The 27,766-nt window shown below is 41.1% G+C and overlaps 1 protein-coding gene across 4 annotated transcripts in view; it reads left to right on the top strand.

Annotated features, from left to right (window-relative positions):
• Positions 1-23,632, top strand: part of sobpa (sine oculis binding protein homolog (Drosophila) a) — a 43,546-nt gene extending 19,914 nt beyond the window's left edge. For 2 of the 4 annotated variants that reach the window (XM_069535853.1, XM_069535852.1), the window contains 3 exons: positions 9,485-9,580; positions 15,381-17,415; positions 18,807-23,632. In XM_069535853.1, coding sequence (XP_069391954.1) covers positions 9,485-9,580; positions 15,381-17,414 — 2,130 coding nt within the window. In that variant the 3' untranslated portion in view covers position 17,415; positions 18,807-23,632. The remainder of the gene's footprint in view (positions 1-9,484; positions 9,581-15,380; positions 17,416-18,806) is intronic. The other 2 variants (XM_020084660.2, XM_069535854.1) reach the window with 1 other exon arrangement.
• The last annotated feature ends 4,134 nt before the right edge of the window (positions 23,633-27,766 follow it).

Below are 27,766 nucleotides of genomic sequence, written 5' to 3'. Positions count from 1 at the left end.
TCTGTGCTCACCACATTAATCTGCCTCAGACTTTTGACAGAAATTTCAAAGCAGGTCCTCTCACTGCTGTGACATCTCCTACAAGTTATAGTTATACAAATTCGGGATTTTAAAGTGCAAGTAGAGATCACATCAGTCAGATAAAGCCTTTAGCCTCATGAGCTGTGACACATATTCCCTGTCAGATTTTGTTTTACTGGTGCTGTAACATAAGGTTCATTAAATTTAAATCATTGATGCAACAACTTCAAATTTACTATTAGCTGCTTGTTACTTCAAAGCCACTTCATTCAAGAAGTCAATTGGTTGATGCATTCTCTAATATTTTATATAATTGTCTGATACACCACCATCATCTATTGCTGAATGAGGCAACATGGCTACTTCGTAAAAGTATTGTCATATTTTTGCGGCAGTAGCTGCAGACCTCCCGCAGACTGTGTCAATGAGGCACGATCACACCTCTGCTGCAGATTCCCTTTAAAATAACTTAACTGGCAAAACACAAATTGACTTTAACGACGAAGTCACGGGAAATGCAATTTCAGTGCCTAGTGCTTACTGCTATTTCATTCATCAAAAATGTGTCTATAAAACAAGTCGTCATTTTGGTCAGTTTTTGACAGTGGATCAGATTAAAATGTTACAGTGAGTAATGAAAGAGTCCGGAGCAGCCACAGTGAGCTGTTAGATCATGAGCTGCTCTCGCCACCTCCTTTCACTGTACCCTACAGTTTGTGAGCAGCATAAATCAGATCAGAATAATGGAAAAAGACAAATTACTGTTGGACTTCTTTATTAAAACAACAATGTTTTTTCTGCCCCTAGAATGATCTGACTTGTAATATCAGACCACATTCCCCGTTGCCAGCTCTACCTACTGGTGTCCCCCCTTTTTACGGAAACCAATTTGGAACTTTTTCAGAATGTATTGTTTTTATTCTCATATAATCAATCAATCATTTAATCAAATTTTATTTCCATAGCCCATTTTCACAAATCACAATTTGCCTCATAGGGCTTAACAAGGTGTCATATCCTCAGCTCTTAACCATCAACAAGAGTAAGGAAAAAAAGTATTTACAACAATAAATAGTATAAACAGTTTGTGACATAATGGAAAGTAAATAAATTGAGGAATTGTTATCAGTAATGGTAGAGTATCTGAGTAGGCATATCTTATATCAAGCAGTATAGTTCGCGATCAGGATCCACCTCCATGATCAGCTGCCACCACCATCAGGATCCCCCATCGGCTGCCACCTCAATTATGGTCCACCACCACTATCCGCATTCTTATCACAATCCTAATTTAGTCTCCGAAATACTGTAGTTTCTATTTCTCATCGTCCATTCTTCATTTCCTGCTTTTGTTTTTGTAGAGATAGTTGGTCCTAAATGCTTTTTTGAGACATCACATGCATGTTTACATCATCGCATGAAACAGGCAGATGATTTACCAATCCAATCGCCATAAGGAACCAATAGAAACCACTTTGAGCTCACTAGCTACTTGCTTGGTATTTGGCTACTAATTTTAACATTATCTCCTATTTGATATCTCTAGCCTAGCAAACACTAAATAAACATTGGAAGCGTTGGTTGTAGCGAACATGAATTTATGTTTCAACTAAAAGGCTAATTTCATACACAGCTAAATCTATCATTTATTTGCAATTGGAGCACAGAACTAAACCACTCAGTCATTTGAGATGATAATTTTCCAATTCTAAAAAAAGGAGAATTCTTTGAAAATTGATCAAAAGCAAATATTGTGTTAAGATGTTAAGCCACAGATGCTGCCACTCTTCTCTGATGATCTTTTTTTTGTTCATTCCAATTATTGTAACATCTAATCATGATGTTGACATATTTAATTTAAATGATGGCTTTAAGGTTTGAGCTCTAGAATAAATCACCATGTTGGATTTATGCATCGGCAGAGCAGAGATATACAAATACAATCAACCAATGTCATGTCAGGATCACATCGCACAAAGTTTACAGAAAGATCATTTACACACATATCTCTGTTACTAACCAGTCAGCCATGTTGGCCTCATCCATCAGCAGAATGCACATGTTCAATCATCACAAACACAGGAAAGGCCTGCTCCTCCACAGCGGCTCAGATTCTATATTTTGTCTGGCTCTCACACATGCATGCAGGCCATTTGTGTAAGCGATACCCACGTTTCTTTTTCTCATGCACCCACAAGGTTGGCCACAACAACACGGCCTGCAGGCTTTTCTTTTTTTTTCCACCAGAAGAGGGAAAAAAAATATTGTCATGGCTGAAAAAAAAAAAGTATCTTGTGTCTGCGTGCACTCTGGGTAGGGGAGAGGAGACGAGGGGGCGGTGATGGGGGGGAACAGGGGGTGGGCAGCGGCGCTGGCATTATGTTGCATGAAATATCTTCAGCTGCCTCATCCATGAAACCCAATCGCCTCCTAGGGTGACTATGGCTGCTACTTTCTCACATCCCTGCACAACTCCACATTACATAGTGTGTATGTGGGGAAGGATGATTGATAGTTTAACTCGGGCTGATCACTTATTTGCCTGTTTACTGTATATGCCTTAAGCAGCTGGATTAGTTTGTATGGAAGCTGCTGCTTCCTCGCCACTCACACTGCTCAATTATTCTGTCACCTCACTCTGCCTGCTCTCTTTCATTCTCTGTTTGACTGTCCACTATTGATTCAGAGGAACAACTTGGCTCTTTTTTCATGTTTTCTAATTCACTGCAACTAATCCCTTCCTCTCCCCCAGTGCCTGCTTTTTCACAACTTTTTGTGGGAAGAGACACAACTGAGGGTAGTTTACTGAAATGTTTGTGTGCAACAGCTTGGACTGTCACACTTTCACATGCAGCCGCACGGTTTCCCCTTCTATCTTACACCCACTCACATACTGATAAACATGCTTGCGCATTGGACACAGTGCGAGATTAAGTTAGGCAATTAGTGATGATGAATTACCCTCCATGTGTGTGTGTGTGTGTGTGCGTGTGAGAAGCATGCCAGCAATAAGGTGCATGTTAGAGGATGCTTGGCTTTCAGCCTCACTTTCCACACAGAAAAAATATATCATGAGTTTATCTGTTGGGGCTGGATTTTAAACACTGCATGCAGAAGTCTGTTACAAATGCAATGCTGCTGCGATGGTAACTGTGATGAAATTTTAGCTGTTGCTGTTGCAATAGCCCCAACAATCTGCTTTTCTCTGCAGTGTGGCTGGAGTTTGACACTGGTATGTTGTGGTTGAGAAGCAGCTGGGAGGAGAACTCATTCAAAAACCTGATTTAAAAAAAAGGGTTCACTTTGATCTATCATGAGGCGTCATAAGTATCAACGTATTTGTTCGTGTTCCCCCAAATATGTAAGGATTTATTTTATATTCAGGTACAGTACGCTATCATTATCCTTATGTCTTTATTCCTTATCCATCCATTATCCATATAGCATATGCTTTGAGGGTTGCAGGGGTAGTAGAAGCAAAATACTCCATTTATTTCTATACATTTGTACCTAATTTATACTTTATATATTTGTACGTCAAAGAAATAAACACAAATGTTCATAAGAACTTCTTCCACTTTGACAATATTTAAAAAGCATGAAGCAGGCAGCAAGGAGACACCAGCTCGTGTTTTTACAGGTCGTTTCTGCCACAGCGCAGGGGCTTTTTGTTCACACCATGACATTCACCCCCAGAGACCCCAGACCTCCATCAGTGTCTTTCCCCGGGAGCTCCCTCCAGGCGCGAGGGGGCAGAATGCCGCTTCATGTCAGCCCAGAAATGTCACATCACCTCAGACGCACACACAGACAGACACGTCTGGTGCCGTACACACAGCCCTGCGGTCGCCCTGCCGCTCCCGAACACTTCACAATTTACTTTGCATCTCCATCTCCTGCCAAGGAGGACAGGCACGCAAAATGAATAAGAGAGGGTGTGTGTGTGTGTGTGTGTCTGTTGTATGACTGTAGCTGCTAGTGGAAATTTTGTGTGTGTGATGAAGTGTGTAATGTGTGTGCATATTGCAGCTCAGGCTCACTGGTGGTTAGGAAGCCTTGAGGCCTGCCTGACACAGCTTCAGGGCACAGAGAGGAAGGTGATTATCTCATAGCTGCTAGCCATGCAGCTCAAATAAAGACAAAAGTAACTCAGACTAACTAGGCTTCGAGATTGTAAAAGTTGAGCCACGCACATGAGCCTGCACGCCTTTGTGTCACTCCTTAAACTTAGTCGCACAAAAAGTACGGCAAAGAAGGTACTTCATTCACTGACACCTCATATTGCATTTTTTAGGTGTATTGTGATGATGTCCTTGAGCGAGGGGATACTTTTCAAGTATTCAGAGTATGCTGATTCCAGAGTGACTCTTACTTAGAATCACATTTGCTGCAGTTTTAAAAAGGCATTTATGCAAGAAAATTACTCTGCCACATGCCTCCTTCAATTTAAACAGAGCCTCGGACGGAGCTTTGTGCAGAGTAATTTGTATCTGTACAAAAAACTTTAAAATTCTCCGAACCAGCAGTTTATTTAAAAATGCAGCATGTGCTCTGGTTTGTCTCTAGAACAAATCAAATGATCCTTTAAATGACTATAATGTCATGCATTGTTGTAGAATTGTAGAATTAAACAGGTTTTTGGATTGAAAAGAAGAAGCAAGTATCTCTTTTTTTGTGTTTTCCTGCATGTCACATATGAGGGATATTTAGGATGAGCTCTGCTGCGCTCGGCCGTGCTCGTCCTTTGATTGTTTGGGGAGCCTGTCTATATGACCGTCTCTTCTTTGAGAAATGCAGCACTGCTGATGGGTGCACACACCTGGACATATATCTGTGCCCAGATGGAAGCGAGCACGGTGGCAGCTGGCGAGACGTCCTCTCAGGATGGCTGAGTCGCCAGAGGGGAGCTAGGTGGCCGACGTCCTGCTCTGTCGTTCCTATGAGGAAGTTTAGCTGGGTGGCAGCTGTACTTTACTGGCTAGATCTATCTATCTATCTATCTATCTATCTATCTATCTATCTATCTATATTTCTGTCTTTCTATCTATCGATCTATCTATCTATATTTCTGTCTTTCTTTCTTTTTTGTCTATCCATCTGTCTATCTCTCTATCCATCCATCCATCTTTCTTTCTATCTATCTATCTATCTATCTATCTATCTATCTATCTATCTATCTGTTTTTCCATCCATCCATCTTTATTTCTCTCTTTTTTCTTTCAGTCTATCTATCTATCTTTCTTTTTTCTTTCTTTCTTTCCTCCCTCCAGTCCATCCGGCCATCCATCTTTCTTTCTTTCTTTCTATCCATCCATCTATCGCTCTATCAATCCATGTATCCATCTTTCTTTTTTCTTATTTTCTATCTATCTATCTATCTATCTATCTATCTATCTATCTATCTATCTATCCATCCATCCATCCATCCATCCGTCCATGCATCTATCTATCTATCTTAATCCTATCCTTTTTATGTGTGTGTGGCTCCCAGTGTGCGCCTCACGCCTCGTTCACAGTGCCAACACCTCATTAGTGCAATGTGCAAATGAACTGGCGCAGGGCCAGAGGGTCAGAGCACATACTGGAGACAGAATAATAGCACAATGATGTATCTTTGTGTGTGTGTGTGTGTGTGTCTCCAGATTTCTACCCAGATTCATGTGTGAGTGCGTTAACCTGCCGCTAAATGTTTCCATGGGATGTGTCAATTTGAATAAGAGGGACGGAAAATAGCTGAAGGGTCAACCTACATCCATTATTCTAAATATCCATGACCCCACTATCTCTGATTCTGTTTTCTACAACCTTGCATCCCAAAGTAAAATTTTAGTTAGTTCAGATGTTATTAAATGTTAGTGCAGAACCATGTTTTCTGTCAGTTACCTGTGCTGTAACTCTCAGTACAAATAACAGTGTTCTTCATGAGACACAAGACGGCAATATTGGATTTATGTCATGGTTGGAAAGGGAAACCCCACCTTTAGGTGAGGGAAGCAGATGGAAGCAGAGGCAGACTCAATCAGTATTTGGACAAGAAATGCAAAATAACTGCCCCTTTGGTATCACAGGGAGACGAACAGAGCTAGAGGCCAAATTAACCATGACGACTCAAAGGTTGCACTGAGCAATTTAAAGGGAACATGATCTGAAAGGAAGTTGCTCGGGCCGGCGGTTCACCTGTCAGTGGCACAGGCTCAGTGTGTGTCTCAGCTCGAGGGCTATGAATGCTGTGATGAACATGCATAATTGAGGTTAAATCTTAATTTCTGATAACGTGCCCAGTGGATGTAAAGTATCAACTTATTATATCACACAGAGGTCGATGTTATATAAAGGTGCATTTCATTCATTGAAACACAATGAGGCAATTTGGCGTCGAGCCGGGCAAAGCTTCTCCACTAACTTCTTTGGAACAAAAATGCCTAAAAACTGGCACAACAGCAGCGACTGCCTCAGTTTTCACACTGCGCATAATGAGCGAGTCACATCAGAGTGCAGCACCAGGCGGCTCCACTTCCAGCTGGTGTAAATGTGTAAAGAGTTTCCTATTGTTATATTAGCAGCACTGTCTGAGAGAATCATTCATATTATCTCAAGTCACCTAATGTCATTGTCAAGTACAGGAAACTACTACAAAAAGTACTAGTACAAAAACTGCCAAAACTGCTGAATAGTGTTATACCTCTTATCTAAATAAACAGGTATATACAGGTTTTATAAACAGGCATCATGAAAACTGAATGGCTCGCTTCCTTCAGTGTTTTGCCAAATTAGCGTGTTCACCCTGGTGTCCTGGAGCTGATTAAAACCCATGTGTCGACTGCAGAGCCATTTGACCTGGGAGTGATTGCATTCCCACTGCAGACAAAAGCCAGATGCTAGTGGGTGTTTGTGACCAGGCTTTAGTTAATAATAGCAGTCGAAAACAGAATTAACATGGTGAATGGTTGATGGTCTGTGTTTATATAGTTCTTTTCCTGTCTTGTTCACTTAAAGCTCTTTACAGTAATCAGCAGCACTTTCTCTATTGCACGTCAATCACACTTCCAGCACAGCCGTCTGAGGTTCAGTAGATTTCTAAAGGACACAAAATGGGGGAGATGGGATCTAACTGCCAACCTTCTGGTTAGTGGATGAGCTGTCCAAGTATTTTATTTTAAAAATTAGATAAGGCAATGTCAGTCAGCAGCATGATTTTGTTGTTGCGTATCAATAAAAAACCTAGAATTGACTTAGACCAACTAATACAAAATACTAATTTTAACTAATTGTATTAAAAATGTAATGATTTTCCAGCAGCGTTTGAGGTATTGTTAGAGTGTATTCATTGTTAAACAGCAATGTTTCTAAAGCTGCTTTCAGACATCCACTGAATTCTGGATAGTTTCTTGTCATTCTCCAGAGCTGTATGTGAGAACGCAAATATCCACTTCAGAGGCTCCAGTTTCTCCTCCCAAATCTGAGGAAAACATAAAGAACACAAATAACTCAGGCCATATATGAAGAAGAAAAAGATGATGTCAAAAGACCTTTTGGTGATGAGGGCCGACACCAATGCCAATGTGCTGTAAATGGAGAATCCTGCTGCATAGTTCATATGTGAGATTCAAACTCCATGTCTAAAAAATGCTTTAGTAAAACTGGTTTTCAAATTGGGTTCATTGCCCAATCACAAAGTATTCAACCATGTCAGGTTATAATTTTGTTTCTCGTGTGGAGATTTATTTATCATGCAAGGGTTTTACTCTGGAATAAAGATGAGCTTCCTTCACTGTATCCAGTATAATTATCACTCAATGAGTAAAACATAACTTTCTGTTATGTTGCTCAAAGCTCCAACAACAAGTCAGAAACAAAGCATATGTTCTTCAGCTTTAACTGCACAGAGGAACTTCGAGCTAACATTAGCTAACACGAGGGCTTAGTTGCAGATCATATGACAGGATACGTCTTACTGTAGCATTTTCTCTGCAGGGATTGTGTGGAAAAGCCATTTTAATGACATTTCTCACTTTGCCACGTGCAAATGTTCCACCAAAAGAACTTCCTCCATGACATTATTTTCCAGGGGCACCACTGATGCATCCTGGGCTCAGCGCCACCCGAGACAAAAAGGGTGCACACAGACAATTCTGCAGCACTGACAACAGCACTGTGGAGATATGTCTGGTTTTATAAGACCAGGGTGGGACGGCCTCCAACAACTGTAATCACACTCGGTTCATGTCTCGTTCAGACTCATCAGCTGACTGACACTTTGACAATGTGAACTGGTCTGAGGAGAGCGAATAAACACGAGCTTGTGGATTGCTCTGGTTTCTAGGCTGAGGAAAAACTTTCACTTCGGCCTCTTATTTGTTTTTCCGAGTGGAAGATATGAGCAACTTCTAACCACAGAGGTGTCAGCAGACCAAAATGGCTCCATCCATTCATTATCTATACCACTTAGGTGGTCTGCATATTGCAGGGCTGAGAGACAAACTATTTATGCTCACATACACACACATCTCAATTTAGAGTCGCCAATTAATCTAAACTTGATGTCTACAAATTGTGGGAGGAAACTGGAGAAGTTTGAACTGAAAACATTCTTTCAATGAGGTCAGTAATAACCACCGTACCACCGTGCCACTCCACATGGTTGGTCGGCAGATCACCAAGCCAAAGTCCAACACTGATTTAAATATATTATCATATCAGTCGATTTGGTTTGTTTAAACTATGCTTTTAAACAAACTAATTATAATTAATATGATTATTTTTTATATATCTTGGTTTAAGTGTGAAGCGATACCTACTGCACATGTGACACAATAAAAATACTTAATTTAGGCTGCTAGTATGGTGTGAAAAATGCTTGCGCCCGGGGAAACCATCTTGGAATAGTGTGTAAAGACCAGAGTTTAATTAGTGTGAGGTTTTCCTTTGGTTTCCATGTTGTAGGTCTTTTTGCGAGAGGCATTTTGACACGTCACAGTAAAGCACAGGTGCACATACAGTATATATGTTTGATCATATAATGAATCTTTCCCCACAAAGACAAGTTCAAATCGAGTTTGGTGAAGTCATGTAATTCTCAGCAAAGCTCCACAGCATCAGATCTACAAGAATTGGGGGAGGGGCGTATCTCATATCAACAGCTTTAGCTTTTGTAAATAAGTACATTTGTTTTTTCATTTTAAATACGTTCAATTTTCCCTTAAAGAAACAGGTGTCTGAATGAACACAGTGTGTGGTAGTATCTAACACTCAACCACACTCGTGCATGCATGCAAACTCACACACAGAGGATCCTGTTGATTGGTTTGTCCACAAACCAATGATTGTTCACCCATTTTACAGTCACCATTTCTGTTCATCTTTCTCAATGTTGTTTTTTCTTTCCTGAGTTTCCTTGTTGCTTCATATCTTCCTGTTTATTTTTGTCCATTCGTAAAAAGAAGCCATTATTTCTCCCCCCCAGGCGAGAGACGACGGTGGCCTCGGTGGGAAATTACCCCAGAACAGCTTTACTCAGGACACGCCCAGGCTTGTCTTCAAGACAAACAGCGATGTGCTTGTAAGGACATAACCACTTAACACCAGACAGAGTTTAAGCTTGATGGCTACTGCACAAATATGTTGTGATGTTGTTCTTTTGTTAAAAATGTGTAATTTCCTCCTGACGTGTCACTGGACTGGTTCATAGTCGGCCATTACTATAAAAGCAGACATCAAACATCAGACTGAGCTCCGCCCAAAACATTAGACACAGTGTCTCTTCTGTTTTACATGAAGTTTACATACATTTCAGTTGGAGCTTTTCATTACTGTTTGCACGCCTAATCATTTGCTTTGCTCATTTTCATTGTGCATCATATTCAGTGACTTGTGTTCGGGATTAGTAGGAATTTTCAGACAAAGATTAACTCTACATATATTGTAATGATAAGAAATGTATCTTGAAACTATGAAATGTGTGAATATACTTGCTACTTATTTTTTTTTAGCATATACACATGAATCATATACTATTCCTAATTATATGAAATTAGTTCTAGACATCACTTCTATTGTACTTATGGGATTTGTCTTATAATGAAGCTGTACTACTGAGATATTGAACTGTAGCAACATCATTACCAAGAACTCAGATGAGGCAATGAACAAACACAACCCTGGGTTGGACAAACCTTTTTGAATCAAACAAACTAAATGAAACTTTACAATTAGAACTAAAACTGCATCTTTCAATCATCCATCACAGCCTATAGACAGATTTCGTGGACCTGCCAAGCTCCTCATAGTTGTGAGTGAACATTAGCATTTATTATTGGCACTTCTGGGGCTCTCACATTCAGTGTTGCCTCTAAATAAAGTGGATTAGTCAGCAGCTAAACTCTTGTTATTTATGCCCTGGCTGATTGTTGGACTGTCTTGGCCCATTGGATGTCACATTAGTGACATTACTGTTTCCAAATCTCAGCAGTTACATGTGGGAAAACAATGGAAAAGGCACCACAGCATTTAACAGACCTTTTGGGGATTTGGGGAATTATGCTTATTTGCCTTTTTTCTGAGAGTTAGAGAGAGATCAATATTAATCTGTAAACTGAACATGAAGCTACAGAAGCAAGCAGACAGTTTGATTAGCACTCGACTCAAACTGAAAACAAGAGGAAACACTTCACCCGGTGCCGTCTGAATGTCACTACTTCATCCACACTGCTATGTTTTACTTTGAAAAGCTTTAGTTTTCATCACTGCTGTTACGTTTACGCCTGCCGCCCACACTACCGTTTTTGAGCGCCCAAAACCGACATGTATTGCCGCTGTTGGCCCTGTTTGAATACTCCGCAGCTAAGAAACCTTGTCACCCGCATTTGCTTCCAACACTGAAGTTCTTTGCACACCAAGTCTGTATAATTTTTATCCGGAATTGTTGCGCATTGAAAAATAAAAATTCATATGAAAAATACAGACTTGGTGTGTAAAAACCTTTACTGTTGTTAACAGTTCCACGTCATCGTCACTCCAAGAAGATAAATCTCTTTATACATTTCTTTTCACCTTTTTCTGTAACTAAGCAACCAACTGCAGATTAAACAACCTGCTTCCTGCTCACACCCACAGTCACATGTCCAGTTTTCATGTGTGTTAGCATAGACAGAATTATTGCTGGTGCAGCGCTAAAACACTCGTGTGGACAGAGATCATTTTCATTTTATAGTGCCGTTTTGAAACAAAAATGTATTAGTAGTAGTATTAGGATGTAGCCTAAATCAATCCATGTAAAAACCTAAACTGTCCAATACCTATTTCCCTTAAAAACACAACATGTTGTTTTGCGCTTTTAATTTCACATGGATTAGAAAAATTAAACATTAAGCTTCCACGCTTTAGATCAGGTCCAGGATTTAGCTTCATATTTAGATGACAGTGGTATCCATCTTATGTCTCACCTCTCAGCAAGAAAGCATAATTTCCCCTGAACGTCTGTTTTAAGTAGAAATGTACCATCAGACAGTCTCACAGCAATGAGAGGTCCAGTCTGCTGCAGCCACATTCGGATACAACCCACCAGGTCTGTGTCATCACTCTTACATCTGGAGTTATTTTATCTGGAGTGTGCTGTGAAATATAGAGCAATTGAGTGTCACCTGGCCAAGTGAGAATGGCCTTTGTGTGTCACATTTACTGTGACTGATGGTGATGACTGGCATGATAAGAGCGGAGCTGTAGTGACTGTAGCTCTGCTCCTCTCTGGCTTCTATCTACAGTTTAAACTTTTTATTCAGCTTTTCCTGAGTAAGTCAGGAACAGTGGGGATTTATGGTTCCTCTAAGCCAGGTCATTTTAACTGTTGATGAAGATAGTTTTACAAACAAAGCCTCTGTAAGCTGATAGCTAAGTAATAAGCCCACATGTTGCAGAAGTTTTCTTTTTCCAGTGGACCAGGTGCTTTAAGATGGCGGCCTCTTGCTATGTTCAGAATCCACATTCTGGACAGAATCCACTGTGCAACAGACACAGTGTTTCGATGGGACCAAAAAGCAAGCGACCAGGCTCCCTTCAAGCACCTGGTTCATTTTCATGGGTTTGCTCCATGTGATTATGCCAGAATCACACATCAATGTTACACAAGCACTTTTCCTGCTTCATGCTCAGAAACCTCTTTATGCTACATATTAAACCACTTCAGGCATCATATGAAACCTCTGCCTCTCAACCCTGTGCATCCTCTTTTCTTCTTCCTCCTCATTATCTAAATCCTACACATCCTCTGCAATCTCTTTAACATCTGCTACCTCTTCCTCGCTGCCTTAAACTTCCTCTTCCTCCTCTGCAACCTGTTGATTCACAAATCTGCAGTATGTCTCTCGTGAAACCGCTTTCTTCTCTGTGGCTGCCACAATTAAGTCCTCTTTCTCCCTTCCCTTATCCCCTGGAGAACGGCCTCCGATCACCATTTCAAGTCTCACCTCACTTAACTTGTTAATTCGAACTAATTACACGCTAAACTCGCCTGTGCTTGATCTCGGGACTGTTCGATTATCTTGGGTTCTTCTCCGGGTCAGAAGGTGAGAGGAGGATAAAAACAATGACTGCCGAGGCGATCGCACTTGTTTTGAAGCACGATAATTGTTGTAAAGCAAACGGTTAAACTACACAGCCGATGCTGGTTCGTTGGCCACGATGAAAATAAATGACCATAATTACACTCAACTGCAAACATCTGTGTGCAGGAGAGGGGAGAGAGCGAGAGAGAGAGAGGGGGGGGGAGGGAGAAAGCACAACTCCATTAGCGTAATGCGCAGTGAAATTTCACTCACAGTGCAGAAAGTCGTTAAGTGCTCTCCATCTGTCTTTCTGAGTCGAGTCAGTACATTTATTATTTAAAATATCCTGGGCTTACCATTATCAAACTCAACTTGCGAGAGCACCTTTCTGACTTTTACTCAGTCACGGCTCATTGAAATAGCTCAGACTGTATGGGCAGTTAAAACGTGTGGAATTCAAGGGACTGACATCGGAGCACCACCACTGTAGTGTTTAAACCGAGCAGATGCTGTGTTTGTCCTGAGCTCTATTCATTCCAAAGTTTCCGAAATTCCTCCTGAATTGCGTTCACGCCAGTTATTCTACCTGAATGACACTGCATACTTAACTTTGTACAAATACGGAACCATCTCTAAAATCCACAATCCACATTGTATAGGACAATCTGCTGTTAAGCGCTTCATTTATATAAAGAACCTATGATATTTTATCTGTGTAGCAGCTGCAGAAAAGCATGCTATGTAGTCTCTGGAAATCCTGGCCAGTGCTACAGTGCATCTGCCCAATCAGCCCATGTGAGTCTGCTGTCTTTCAGCGGCTGCCAGGCAGCATCCTGCCAAATACACCAATGTTGCTATGCAGTGTACAAAGAGGAGTTTAGCCACCTTCCGGTTGCATCCTTCAACTTATTAACATTCAGCAGGGGGGCTTAAAGGTCTATGTGATGGATGGATGTCGTTGAGGGGTCTGACAACTGATTAATGCCTTAATTATCTCCAGCGAGGACCTGCCACTCCTCCCAGAGCTGACAGAGTGAGCTGTGTGTGGCCTGACGAGTAACGCCGTGTTCGGGGCTCGCCCACTGCTATCTGCTCTACCAGGGTCACATTCATTTTCCTCCCAAAGAAAAATTTGCCGTTTTTGTGCTGAAAAGGTGTTCAACAGTGATGAGACAGTGCAGCAAGGTGTTGTGGGAGCTTTGCCACTGCAGAGAGCAAGATAGACAACTTTTCATTTCAATGTCCTCATGTTTCAGTCAGAATCAGAAAAACTTTGTTTATGTCCACGAAGGGAATTGCTTAATTTGAAAGAGGACGTACAGTAAATGAGTAAAAACTAGTATAAAATAGTAATAATTATAAATAAAAGATAAGTGAATAGAGACTTTTGCAAAATGCAAACATCCAAAAGGTGCAGAATTTCAGTATGCAAAATGAAAAGTAGTAAAACAACCATAATGTAATTCAGGTAAACTGAATGTAAAGTGTAATGAGGTCTGACAGTAAATAAGCGGTAGTTTAACATCAGTATACTGATGGAGATGTGGAGTAACTGAGTGATTCATGTTGATTTAAACATAATTTAGCAGTAGGCTAGTGGCAGTAGATTAGGAAGCTGTAAAGATTTAAACATTTTTAATAAATTTGGGTAGCCACTAAAGAGACTGGGGTTCCCTGTGGCTTTCAGCCGAGTCTCTGACTGAACAATCTCCTCTGGTGAAATAAAGCACCACGTTGACATCCGCATCTCTGCAGCTACATGCAGAGTTCTGCCTCTGGACTGAGCCGGCCTTATGAATCACTTGGTTGAATCTGTTGGTGTCAGACACTCTCAGACTATACTCTTTTTTTGGTATTCCTTCAGTGTACACAAATGACAATACTTGTGATTTTGTGTCAGGAAACTAAATCATATAGTATCTAAACAGAGTGGATATATTCATATATATATATATATATTTAAAACTCTTGCTCTCTGGTTTTAATGATGGATTACAAAACTTCCAAATTACATTTAATCTATAACATGATGTGTCTTCAGACAAACATGATAAATATATTTTCAAACATAAGTATTTATCATTCTATTGTAAACCTAAAAACTTAATACAGGAAATTAGAATGTTCTGCATTACACTATTAGCAGCATCACCTAATTCAGCATTGACCGCTCATTGAGGATAAACATTAAACTATCTTTCTATCTAGCATTTCAATTTGACTCAACTATAATGTTTGCCAACTAGTTGGCACTGAAGGAACGACTGTCTAAGGCCATTTTAGGGAAATCATCATTTTGGCTTGTAATGCTTCAGGCATCGGTCTCCCAGTGATGTGTGGTTAAATGAGACTGAGAGTCTTTATTGCCAACAGAAGGTGTAAATGGGCATTCCTTGTTAGGACAGAAAGTTAAAGACAAAGTCACTTCAATAGCACTTAGCTGCAGAATGCCATCATGTGCACATTTACCACTCAGAGAAGTCAGGAGAGAATAGTAGATGCTTGCACAAACGCACACACACGCTGCATTACATAAATAGAAGACATACAGGAGTGTACATTTATACTGACTTTAAAGTTAAGTGTCTGCTCTTGACAGCTCTGAACAAATAACCTATTCAGAAAGAGCCCCACTTTCTTTAAAAAGAATCTCTTTAAAACATGTTTATCTCCAGATGGTATGGAGGCTGAGCTTCTGCTTTACCAGGGTACTTCAGAGGAGAGTTGTCTTGTATTTCATCAAGAGCAAATTAGATGTATTTTGTATGCAGGGTAACAGGTGCTGATACAGTGTGTGTATTGTGTGTGTTTTTGTTGCAGGTGTGTGACTGGTGCAAACATATTCGCCACACTAAGGAGTACCTGGACTTTGGGGCTGGTGAGCGGAGGCTGCAGTTCTGCAGTGCCAAATGCCTGAATCAATATAAGATGGACATTTTCTACAAGGAGACGCAGGCAGCACTGCCTGGTGCACTGTGTAACCCAGGACATGGGTCTGGTGGGGAGGGTAAGCCTGAGTGCAGTGGAGGGGTACAGCTGCTCACTCCGGAATCCTGGGGAACACCATTAACAGACCTGCGGCGTAAAGCTCCCTCACCAACCGCCAATTCTGGCTTTGCCCCTTGTACTTCTTCTGCCACCTCACCCTCAGACACTGCTGCTCTCTGCTCGCCATCCTCCTCCTCCTCAGCCAAGATCCCCACACCCAGACCCCACGAGAGTCCCACACTTCCCCCTCCACCTGTTCCCACTTTGCACCCACCAGTTGGAGTTCCCTCTGGTAGCCCTCCAATGGTAATGACACCCCGGGGGCCTATGCCCCTGCCTCTGTTCATGGAGCATCAAATGATGCAGCAGATGCGTCCTCCGTTTCTTCGCCCCTCCGCCCACCCAGCAGGGCCCCACAGCCCACTTTCAAACCCTATGATCCCTGGTATTGGTCCTCCACTTCCTCCGAGGACCCTTGGTCAAGCATCAAGCCCTATGCACAGGCCCCTGCTATCTCCACATGTACACCCCTCATCCAATCCTAACCATGGCATGATGCCCCCCCATCCTGGTCTCCCAATGCCAGGACTGCCCCCTTTCAACATGATTCCCAATGGACCTATACCCCTGCCCCCAATGATGAATTTTGGTATGCCATCATTGGCCCCATTGGTTCCCCCACCAACTCTTTTAGTCCCTTATCCTGTTATTGTACCCCTTCCAGTCCCAATACCTATTCCAATCCCAATTCCCATGAATCCCAAAACGTCCAGGGATCCGCCGGAGAGCAATGTCTCTGTCCACAGTGCTCCAGAGTCGTCCGAAGTTTCAGTTTCTGGGTCACACTCTCCAAGTTCCTCTGGCAGTGACAGAGGGGAGCAGAAAATAGAGCCAGCCACTGCAGAGCATTTTTCTCCTGTACGTTCAGAGAGAAGCAGGATGGCATTGGTGGACTTGACTGTGAAGGCAGAGGAAAATTCAGACAACCAGTGTCTAACCAGCAGTCCTAGACTTATGGATGGTGTTATTGATTTAACTGTGGGCCAGAGGTCATGCCAACAGCAGGTAATTCAGAGGATGCTACCTGAGGTCCGGGTCAAAGTAGAAGCAGAGGCTGAATCACAATCTCCACCCGCTGCTGGGCTTGGTAGGGAAGGGAAGGGCAGTCGTGATGGTGGGGAAGGGGGCCTCTCACAGGGTCTCCTCAGTGCTCCACTGCTGGAAGGAGCCACACACACAAACACACTGGAATCATCAGAGCCACCCTCCCACAACAACAGCCTTTCTTGCAATGGTGATCCTCCAGCAAGCCAGCTAAATCCCTCCATCTCCAGCCTCACCCCACCACCCTTACCCAGCACAGCACGGACACAGCCCCAACCACTGACCCAACTCCAAACTAACCCTTGTACCCCGTGTAATGTCATAGTCAATGGTACAGGATGGCATCCGCTTCTCACCCCCACCTTTGAGTCTTACCCTGACCGAAAAAGAGATGCAGGAGAAGGAGAGGAAGAGGATCAGCCAGCCAATGGAGAGCTGGAGCGTGAGGCACTGAAAGAGAACAATTGCTCTGTTGGAGACTGGGAGCCAGGGAAGCGGCGCTCAGCACAAGATGAGATGGTAAACTCAGTAGAGGGTAAGCCAGACCCTGACTCCAACTTGGAGGAGGGCGAGCATGCATATGCCCTGCCCCTGCTGTCTGCCGGAGGCTGTGTGGTCATCCAGCCTGTGCCAAAGCCCGGCGCTGACAAAACGGCCATCCTATCCTGTTCCATCAGTGCACCTTTATCAGCAGACGGGAGCCCAGACCTGGAACCGCCACTGAAGAGGAGATGCCTGCGAATCCGCAATCAAAACAAATGAGGTGGGTTCAGCCCCAGTGTGCTCCCACACACGCATGCACTTGTGTACATTTTGTATTTGCACACTGTACAAATATAAAGTCACACAGATTTATTCGGTAGTATGTTTTAATTCCTTTTGAGATAACCATCAAATAATTGATTAGTTTTTATGTTATTGTCACTTGCTGTTTAGACCGGTACATCAGGATCATTTTGAAATAGAAAAAAAAGGCTGATCAGAATTTCCCAACATGGAAAACACAGTTTACCCTAATATTGACAGTTTTGTAAAAGGCAAACAGGTACCAGCTTAAATATTATTCAATAGATGATGAAGCATTTTCCTCAAGCTATAACTCCACAGCAGTGACAGGTGAACAGATGATGTGCCCTGCACTCATACAGGCCGCTGCTGAACAGCCTCTTAAAGGGTTACAGAACCAGGAGGGAACATGATATGAAGCCCATTTGTGAAATGAAAAATGAAAGAACACACCGAAAAAAGAGGTGTTAATACATCCAGATGATGCAGGGGGTTTCTAGGATTTCCCCAGATATCTTATGCAAGCACAATTGAACTTACCTAAATTAAAATTAAAATGTATGACTGAAAAGATATGTTTTATATAAATATATGGCTGCTTCAGCTGTTTCTTTAGGTGTGTCACTTTAACTGGCGGAATCTTTCTGTGGGCTTCAGAAATGGCACGTCTTTCATGAAAGAGGATTTATTCAATACATTAATGACAAATTTAATGATGCACTGAAGTTGTTAATTAAATAAAATTGTATTAAAGAGCAATTGAAGACCAATTCAAGTTGTGGTAACATGAGGAGAGGGCTCTGCATTAGAGTAATTAATCATATCAAAAGAGGGAAATTATGAGTAGTGTTAAAAGCATCCTTGCAGCTGAGATGAATGGATGAATGTGCTGTAACCTTAAGATGCACAATTCCTGATCACTGATACAGGAGAAGGCAAAATCTGTGTTCTCCATTTCACCTTTGCTACTTGCCTGCAATATCACAGAGCTTTCATTATGAAATATCTTAAACATTATGTAAAATGTATACCACCAGAGAAGCAAAAGCTGAATATTTCATTCTTTATTTACCCAAAAGTGTTGTCAAGCTGATACTGATGCGTGTACCAAAGAAAATAAAGGAAGGATTATAAAGCACTGCTGAAAATTGGCTTTTTCTTCAGTTAAATGGTTTTAAGCCCTGTTGGTCTGAAGTGAACACCTTCTATCCTGCCTTTAAATTTAAAGCTGGGGCTGCCTGCTTCAATTCATGCATCGACTTAGGGGTGGGGGCCGTGAGTGTGTGTGTGTGTGTGTGTGTGTGTGTTGGGGGGGATATTTGCTCACCCACTGACTCAGTCTAAATCTCCTCCCACTCTGTTTCACAGATGGATGCTCTGAGGGATGCAGTGCCATCAATGACACTCACTTGTCCAACCCCACCTCCAAATCCCACCCCTCCCAACTACACCACTGCACATTCACATGTACACACACACACACACACACACACACAGACACACACACTTTGTTCTCGTCCTCACCCATCGTCCAGTCTACCAGCACCACAAATCGCCTTCAACGACCGATGAGAGTCCAACCAAACATGTTGATGTGTATCATAGCAGAGCGAACAGGACTTCTTTTGTCTGTGTGACAGAGACTCTAATGGACTGAACTCCTACAGATTTGATGTCGAAGCCAGCAGGATCGTTTCACCTTCTGAACTGCAGACTGTGTCCCTTGCAACAGGAGGACTTCACCCTGCTGCTTCTGTCCCCATTTGGATTCTCTCAGCCCACACTGTCCTTTATACCTTATACACCCTCCCCTATCAGAGTAAGTGCTCTGTTACACACTATAGTGTACGATATTCAGAGCCACTGTTGGGAAGGTCGTGGGGCCTAGAGAGAGGTTTCCATCCGATAGGCTCCTGTTTAGGTCCGACCTGATGCCACACCACAGTTAAAATCTCAGCTCCAGCAAGTGTTGTTTATTTTCCTCACACAACTTGTCACTAAGTCTAGACTGTAGAGCCACAGAGTTGAAAATATCTAAAAATCTTCTCAGCCTCAGCTTGTCCACAACCATTCACAGACATATTTGCCCACCTGGACACCGAGTGTTTGGGGGTAATTCTGATGGGTGGGAAAAAGAAGCAGTGTAACTGACGGATAATATGATGAGATATTTCAATCAGACGCTAGAAAAAAGTCCTTGCACATAAAATCATCAGTTGTGTTGAGCAACTGAATCCGCAAACTGGAGGATAAAATATTAACCTTCACCAGCAAATGATGGCGTGTGAGTGGAATCATGCGATCTCTGCCATGTTCCTGTGGCATCTACTTGTTTGCTCATAGAAATCACTACATTTAAATATATATTATACAAGAACAAGACAGAGTCCTGATAATCATTCGTACTATTTACATTTTCACATCCTACTGGAACAGTGAGTGAGTAACAGTAACGTGAGCCCCTGCTGTCTGAGAACATTTCAGTACTTACTGCTCACCTATACGAAGTGGGATCACTTGGCAATGTGGAAACTCTGCCAACCTGCAAAAGGTACTTGCTACCGCAGGCTAGTACTTAATCTTTTCTATAATACATTACCAGTGATGTTCCTGTCATGGGTTAGTTTGAGACTGACTGCACTGAATTTAGAGGGGGCAAAGGAAAGCCTGCTCTTTCATGAATAATTCCTTTGGGATCTGTAAAAAAAACAAAAAACTGAAATAACACTAGAGAAAATATTTCAAGAGTAAACTCACTGAAGACAGATTCATTTTTTAAAAATAATTTGGGAAATCTATACACATTGACGCTTGCTTGTCCACTGAACCGACCCTGCCAAATGAAACTTCTTCTCTTGCCAGCTTTTATTTGTTTTGAGCCAAATCTAAAGGCGGTGTTGTCCTTGATTCAGCGCTGTGCTCTATGTACAGCTTTAGGGGCAGTTTAAGTAAAAGCATCACAAGCTGTAACTGTCATTAAACCAGAATGATGTGATCCAGTTACACTGTGGCTTAAGCCTGTGAGCCGGGACACCATCACACAAAGCCAGCCATTTATTTTACACTCCTATGGAGGAGGTGCAATTTACCAACGCGATTCTTGGTGTTATCAAAAGCCAAAGGCCTGGAGTGTTGAAACAAAACACGTCGTCTAGTTTTCATTAAGATTTCAAACGAAAGATTTGACCAGATAATTTATGGTTGCCAATTTACCAAGCACTTATTAAAAAAATTTTTTAAAAAAGGAATATCGAGGAGAACACAAGTGAATGTCAGAAGCAGTATTACCCTTGTTATTTCTTTGCAAGTAAAGTTTTGGACTAAAAAGATAATGTAAGAGTTGAAAGATTCCAAACCATGTGTTACATTGGAACGTCCTTGTCCTTTCTCACCTGCAGTCTTTGTTTTGCTGCACCCTGTTATGATGAGACATTGATGAGTCATTCTTTGTCCGAATGAGGCCCAACATTTATTCACACATGCACGTAATAAGAATACACGCACACAATGCACATGGTAAATGAAGCTTTGTGTGTATGTGTGTGTGGCAGGTGCAAGCAGAGAGCCCAGTTGAGATTACAAAGTGTTGACTCAGAATAAGCAGTGTGCAACTCTATCGGTTGCCTGTTAGTCAGGCATTTAGGCTTAGCTCGCCACTTGGCAAGGCCCAGCTTTGGTGTCACTTTAAGCATTTTCACGCCATCGCTCAAAGCAAAGGCAGTGAAAATGTTCTTTTTTTAAAACAGCGTCTTCTGTCTTCTTTACGTTTTCCTGCATAGGTAGAAATACTCCTTTTTATACTTCTCTCACGGATTTCCATATGCACTTAATTTCCTATTATGTAATTTAATCGAAAAGAATAGAAATTGAGCAATTGCACCCCTGTTGCAAAATGACAATTTCTCTATCAAACCTCATCTGTGATCTTGTAAGTGAAAGCACAAAAACCAGGGATGATGCAACTTAGAAACCTGACACTGTAGCCTCAAGTGTCTGTGCTGCAGAACAAATACATACTGTAACAATACTAAACCAACGCCACCGCCACGACTTTAGAGACCATGAGCTGCCCAACCGCCCAACACTATTCTGACCAGAAACCAAAAAGGTCTCTCATTTTTCAACTACTATTTGTCATGTTGTATTTATTATTTATATGCTTTTTGTAAATTGTATTTCTTAAAAACAATATGTGTGTCACTTTTTAAAAGATGATTAGTCCCTCCAGGTTGCAAAAACAATAGTAACTATACACCCCCGATACACAACACTGATACAGATGTGTCGTTTCTCTGATGGATAGTAAGACTACTCTCTCTCTCTCTGTGCCATGCAGTTAAAAAAGAAAGTTGGAAAACCGTCGTGTTGGTCATCCCATCTGAGTGGAACAAAGTTTTCACAAAATAATCTGTGTCCTGTTCGCTCGTTGCTTTGTAGCCGACGGCCTGCGAGCATTTTCAAAGAAGACAGAAGACTGACTGAAAAGTTGTTGTGATACATTTTTGTCCTGTTCGGTGGCAGAGATGAATGATGGTCTTGCGGGTAGATTGCCATAAAATGTACTGAGCACTGATGTTAATCAGAGCATGAACCCTTTCAAACTCGGCCGTTCTATTAGCTTTTCTCTAGCACCACCCTCAGGACAAAATGTCAACTATACAGATACAATATCCAAAAGTAATTGTTTAGATTTCACTTTAAGGAAAAGTTCAACATTTATCGGACATGCAAGTATTTGCTTTTTGCAGAGAATTTGATGAAAAGCTTGATACTACTCTTATATCTGTGTGTTGAATATGAAGCTAGAACATGTTGCTGGTTTGCTGAGTTTAGCATAAAGACTTGTGGAAAAAGCTATAAGCTATCTGGCTCTCTCCAAGGCTTGAAAATAAATACCAGCATCTCTAAATGTCACAAAATAATACCTAATAAAGTCTTTATGTTAAGCTAAGCTAACTGGCTAATGGCTGTAGTTTCATAAATGTAATTCCCAAAATGTGAAAGTACAGTGTTCCTTTAAATTTGCTTCCAGGACAAATGCAAGTTAATGTGATGACCTTTCCCTGACCTTTCTTCTTCTTCCATCATCAGGCCAAATTTGCAATTTTAGTCTATTTTATACTCCTGGCTGATCTCCCAGTCTTTCTCTAAGTGGGTTAGAAACGGTTTAGGGGCTTGATTTTGAACAGGAACTATCAGAAATCCATTGTGGCATTCCTCCCTTGCTCTACACCTTTACACACACATACAGACACACACAGATAAAACTACATGCGTAATATGTCTGGTCCTAATCTGCACCATGTTGTGTAGCGTTACAAAAGGCATGATGTCCCTGTCGGAGAAAGATACTGAAGATAGGAAACCGTAACTCTTGCGTGGAAATCCTGGACCACTGAATCAGTCTTTTGAGATGATGAACTGACTCGTGACAAACCTCCAGCATTCCTTTTTGATGATAGACTACAGGCGCCGGTCAGCAGCCTGAATTATGCAATGACAACTAACTCCAAACCTAATAGAGGCGAGTGTTTCACAGACAAAATAAAAACATGACTGGACTTCATGTTACTTTTCAAAAACAACAGAGAAGTTGCCTTAACTCTTGCTTGTATAATCTCCACAGTTAAGACAATGATGCTTGCTTGTAAAGAAGACTCTCCCTTCTTTGTACAAAACAAAATATACCAGAAACAAACAACTTTGTTATCTTGCTCGTGTCAATGTATAGATGATCAGCTTTTTCTGTAACTTGTATGGACTGTCACATTTTTGCTAAGACGAATCCTTCCTCACAACTTTCTTGTTCCTAAACATCCGATCTGTTCGACGTTTTAACTCGTGGTGGACTGTCAATCTTTTTGTGTACATTTTATAATATTATTTATTGTTGACAAGATTTTTGCATTTGCAAATAATAAAAACGTGAAGATGGTTTGACCTGAGCATTATGTTTCAATGTAAAGGCCTGGTGATCAGTGAAATGTTTTTTTTTTATTATTGAAATGGGGAAAACGTGATCTTCTGGAGGAGATGATCTTCTGTCTTTTTATTATGACATTGTAACATGTACATAACAGGTGGCCAAAATTGCTTTAGAAAATAATCTTTTTTTGTGTTGTAACAGTATTTGTTTTATCCAGTGAATTGCTCATGAAGACAAATAAATAAGAGGAACACACAACTCTGTTTCACATGGGTCATATCTGTGCATACACTGTACAAGAAACCCACACATATACAGATCAGACAGAACATTATGATAATATGAGATCATATTAAATATTATTTTATTGCACTTGTTAATGGGATATTTCAATTTGATTCATCATTTTACCACATAATTTACAACCTGTCAGAGAGTCAGCTGAAAATCCTGGATAAAAATGGTGAGTTTCACATTTCTGTCACATTTCCACAATAAAAATCCTCAATAAAAACACAGAGGCAAATATATACAGTACAAAGGACATTATTCTGTAAGAGCTGACACAATTGCATATACTGGAGATTTTTAAATTGTAAAACCTTCTTTTTAACAGTGGTAGAACTTGTGAAATTCATAAAAAAAACGTGCAAAAAAGCTAAAACAATTTTGATAAGACCCACCAGTCAGATGTACCCATGCTAAAATGTTGTTAATAATTAAAACACAAGCAATTAAGTGTTTAAACACATTTTCAAACACTGAATCATTCATACTAGTTAAGCTTTGGTTATACTCCTTAAATATTGATGACCAAGACTGAGTGAATTACTCCTCACTGAGAAATGATCCCACCAGTGATGCAAATGATTTAGTAATAATGTACAATTTATATTATGTGCACTGATACAATGTAACAATATGATGTTATTTCTAATCGAATAATCGGTAAATCACCAGAAGACCTGATGTGATCACAGTAAATAGAAATATACTAATTGTAAATTACATGACATGTCATTTAACCACTCCAGCTGTTTTGATCTCGTTTGTTAACGTGTTTAATTTGAATGAATTCTGACAGTCTGCAGATGAGAGAGGTGCATTTAATGGTTTATAGCACCATCTTCTGGCTTCTTAAAGTATAGGCATACTGCTCAGTAGGGAGGTGTATAGGCATATACGCTCACACATCTATATATCTATATATAGATATAGATATATATACACACGAGCAGAATATGATTCAGAAATCATCATCTCATTTTTATGTTTAGAATAATATCCATGCTAATTATAAATACTATTATTGTTCTATTTTATGTACCTGGCTTTAATTGCACACTGTGTCCTTGACCAATCACAGCATGCGGACCACACAGCCCAGCTTCCTATAGAACTCCAACATACACACACACTGCTCATGTTCCTTTTGACTCTTTGAAAACTACAATCCTTCTATAGGACATCATCCCAGGAGATATTTTTCAATCGATCCTCGCTGTGGACTGCTTTCGAAAACCACAGGTTTCTGCTGCCTCGGCTCCCATCAGAGAAGTGTGAGAGAAGGGTAATCATGAAGGCCACTGGTTGAAAGTGCTCATCTTGTTCCCCAGTGGGACTGACAGACAGTGTTCCATGTTTTCATAGGCCCACTACTCTGTGCCTCGTGTGTGTTCTGTTGCTACATGGACTGCACTGTGGACCTGTGGAACTCCAGCCAGCTGTTTCTCTGTTATGCCATGTAAGCTTAGGGGGCTCCTCTGTCAGCTCAGCATCTTCCTCAATTATGCAATCCACAGGAGGGGGGTATGAGCCCCCCCACTGGGAGGTATAGAGCCGTGGCCTTTAATGCGCCTAAAGGGCTCATTAAATTAGGGGGGTCGCAAACCTCTACTGCTCTGTTTGGGGGTGTATCAGTGAACGACACCTGCTTGGTTCTGTCCTGATTGTCCACTTCCACCTTTGTGCAGTCGTCCCTCAGAGACATGACCACCAGCGTGGTGTTTCATTCGGTGCCGTCTGAGGGGGACTGACACCACAGACCTGGTGTGGTGGGTATATGTGGGTTTAGGGACCGTTAAGAGGGTGGCGCCAGAACTGTGGGATTAGGGTTGTATTTTTGTTTTTTTCTGTTGCCCTGTCAGCTGCTGGCCATGAGAGGTCAGGATTGGGGTCTAGCTAAAAGTGCATCAGTCCCTAATAGAATTGAACTATCCAAATTGTCTGTTAGAGGGCAGAGCACATGAAGTAGAAACAGTAGTTACTGAAAACTTCAGTTACAACCAGTTACTACTATTTGTGCTTATTGTATTCATTTTTCAAGAGGAAATCCTAACAAAAATCAGCCATTTAAATCAAATGACATGAAAAACAATGCAGCAATCTTTTTGACATAAAATAATAATAACACAATCTACAATAAATACATGTTTATTGAATAAAATTAGTAACAGTGTTAGCCATTAAATTTAAAACCCATACTGAGTTTAAATGATGAGTCAAGATTCAATTATTTTTATGGTGGTTGACTAATCTGGTTTTTTCCATCCTGTGATGTAATGTAAATAGTGCATCTGCTCCTTTACCAGGATTTGCTTGAGCTTGTGTGTATGACTGCTCCATTACTGTGCCATTTTCTCCACATGCAAACTAATTGTTCCAGAGAAAGAACACGTAAATGCATCACTTCCTGTTAGCGAAATCAAATATTTCCTTAGAGGAAGCAAACCACTATACTGACCAGCTGTATATTGAATAACACATGTACAGTGCTACAAGTTGAATTAATCTTGCATTGCATCAATGAAGGTGACATCAGTAAAACATTTCTGTAAAAAGTTCATAATGATTAAGCTGAGTGGATTCATCTGTGGTCCAGCTGCTCCCTCTGTTGTGTGAAACAGAATACATTATATCTTCATACACAGAAACATATTTGACAGAAACACTCAGAGGTTATCAGATTATTACATTATTTCTGTAAATCATCATTAAGTTGATTAAAATGATCTCCTGATTGATCCTATTCCAATTATCTTTGATATTATTATTAAACCAGGATTTTTAAATGTTGAATAATTGATCATTGTCGAGAATTTTGCAGAAATACATGGATTCACATGAAGCTGAATTGGAAAACTGGCATTGGGAGTGGAAAATTATTAGTGGTGTTGCAACAGGGTATAAAAAGCAGGCAACTGCCTGGGGCCCCAAGCCGAGGGGGCCCCCTGAGACGGCTGATTACATTAGCCAACAGCTACAACAATCGTGTGGGAGACCCTTATGATCTGCTATGTACTGGAGAATGCAACAGCACCAAGGTAGAGTGTGGATATATGATCTGAGCCTGAAGGAACCTGATGGGACACGACCAGTTGGGCTGAGTTTAGACAAAAGTTTGGAACTGATATACAGGTTTAGGTTAGGTTTTGTACTGTTGACTGGGCTTTCTACTTGATTTTTAAGATGGAGGTGCCTGAAATCAGGGAAAAATCAGGTTGGGGTCTAAGTTTCTCTCAGGCTCAGTTGGGTTCGGACATTAAATTGCGGCCCAAACCAGAAACCATCTATCAAGACAACATGCCACTCACTTTTTTTTGGTTCGATATAGGGCCACCCAGGTCCCTTTTGCTTTTTGCCCAGGAAGTCCCTTGAAATGCTCCCACTAATAATTCTGTATTTTACTGCTGTTAGAACCATTGTTTGCAAATTATATTATCATAAATTTGATAAATTAGTGAGCAAATTTAAATTCTTCTGATTTGAATGAACTTTCTGAGTAATTATTCTGGTTTTATTATTTAATTTATCATCTATTGTGATTAATCAGATGATGATGAGCTGTGATAGAGGGAAGGAAGGGGACTGAGTCTAGTTTGGCTCGGCAAACATGCAGGTACATATGAGAGATGGTCAATCAGCACAGTCTTTGACCTCACCTTACACTATGTTCTGTTAGTTTGCTTAAAGTTATAATAAATTAAGGTAACAGAAACCAGTGACCAGCTAAGTCAAGAAGTGGAGCCTCATTAATGGTGCAGGGATAAAAAGAACAGGCCAGGACAAGTGTTAATGTGGAATTCCCTACAGTATGATACATTTTAAAGCCATGATTACGAATCTTACAAAGCTGGAACATTTCATCCAAAGCCAAATTTGTTCCACATCCCACATAACCCACATCCGGCCCACATACCACAGAAGAATGAAAGGATGGCACTTGAGGGGGTTCGCTCCTTGGTCTGGGCCACCGCATGTCACTCCAAAGGTGGCCTGAATTAGTTTTTGAATACGTTTCTATTCGGGGCCTTATTAACCATTTACCACATCTGCCACATTAGCTTCACATCCAGATTGCACTTTGCAGAGAGCAAAGCATGTTTCCCCCAAAAGGCCCACA

This window comes from Paralichthys olivaceus, chromosome 12 (genome assembly GCF_024713975.1).
Source record: "Paralichthys olivaceus isolate ysfri-2021 chromosome 12, ASM2471397v2, whole genome shotgun sequence".
NCBI classification, from domain to species: Eukaryota; Metazoa; Chordata; class Actinopteri; order Pleuronectiformes; family Paralichthyidae; genus Paralichthys; species Paralichthys olivaceus.
Note: the sequence above shows the minus strand (reverse complement) of the source record. Positions and strands in the feature narration are given on the sequence as shown.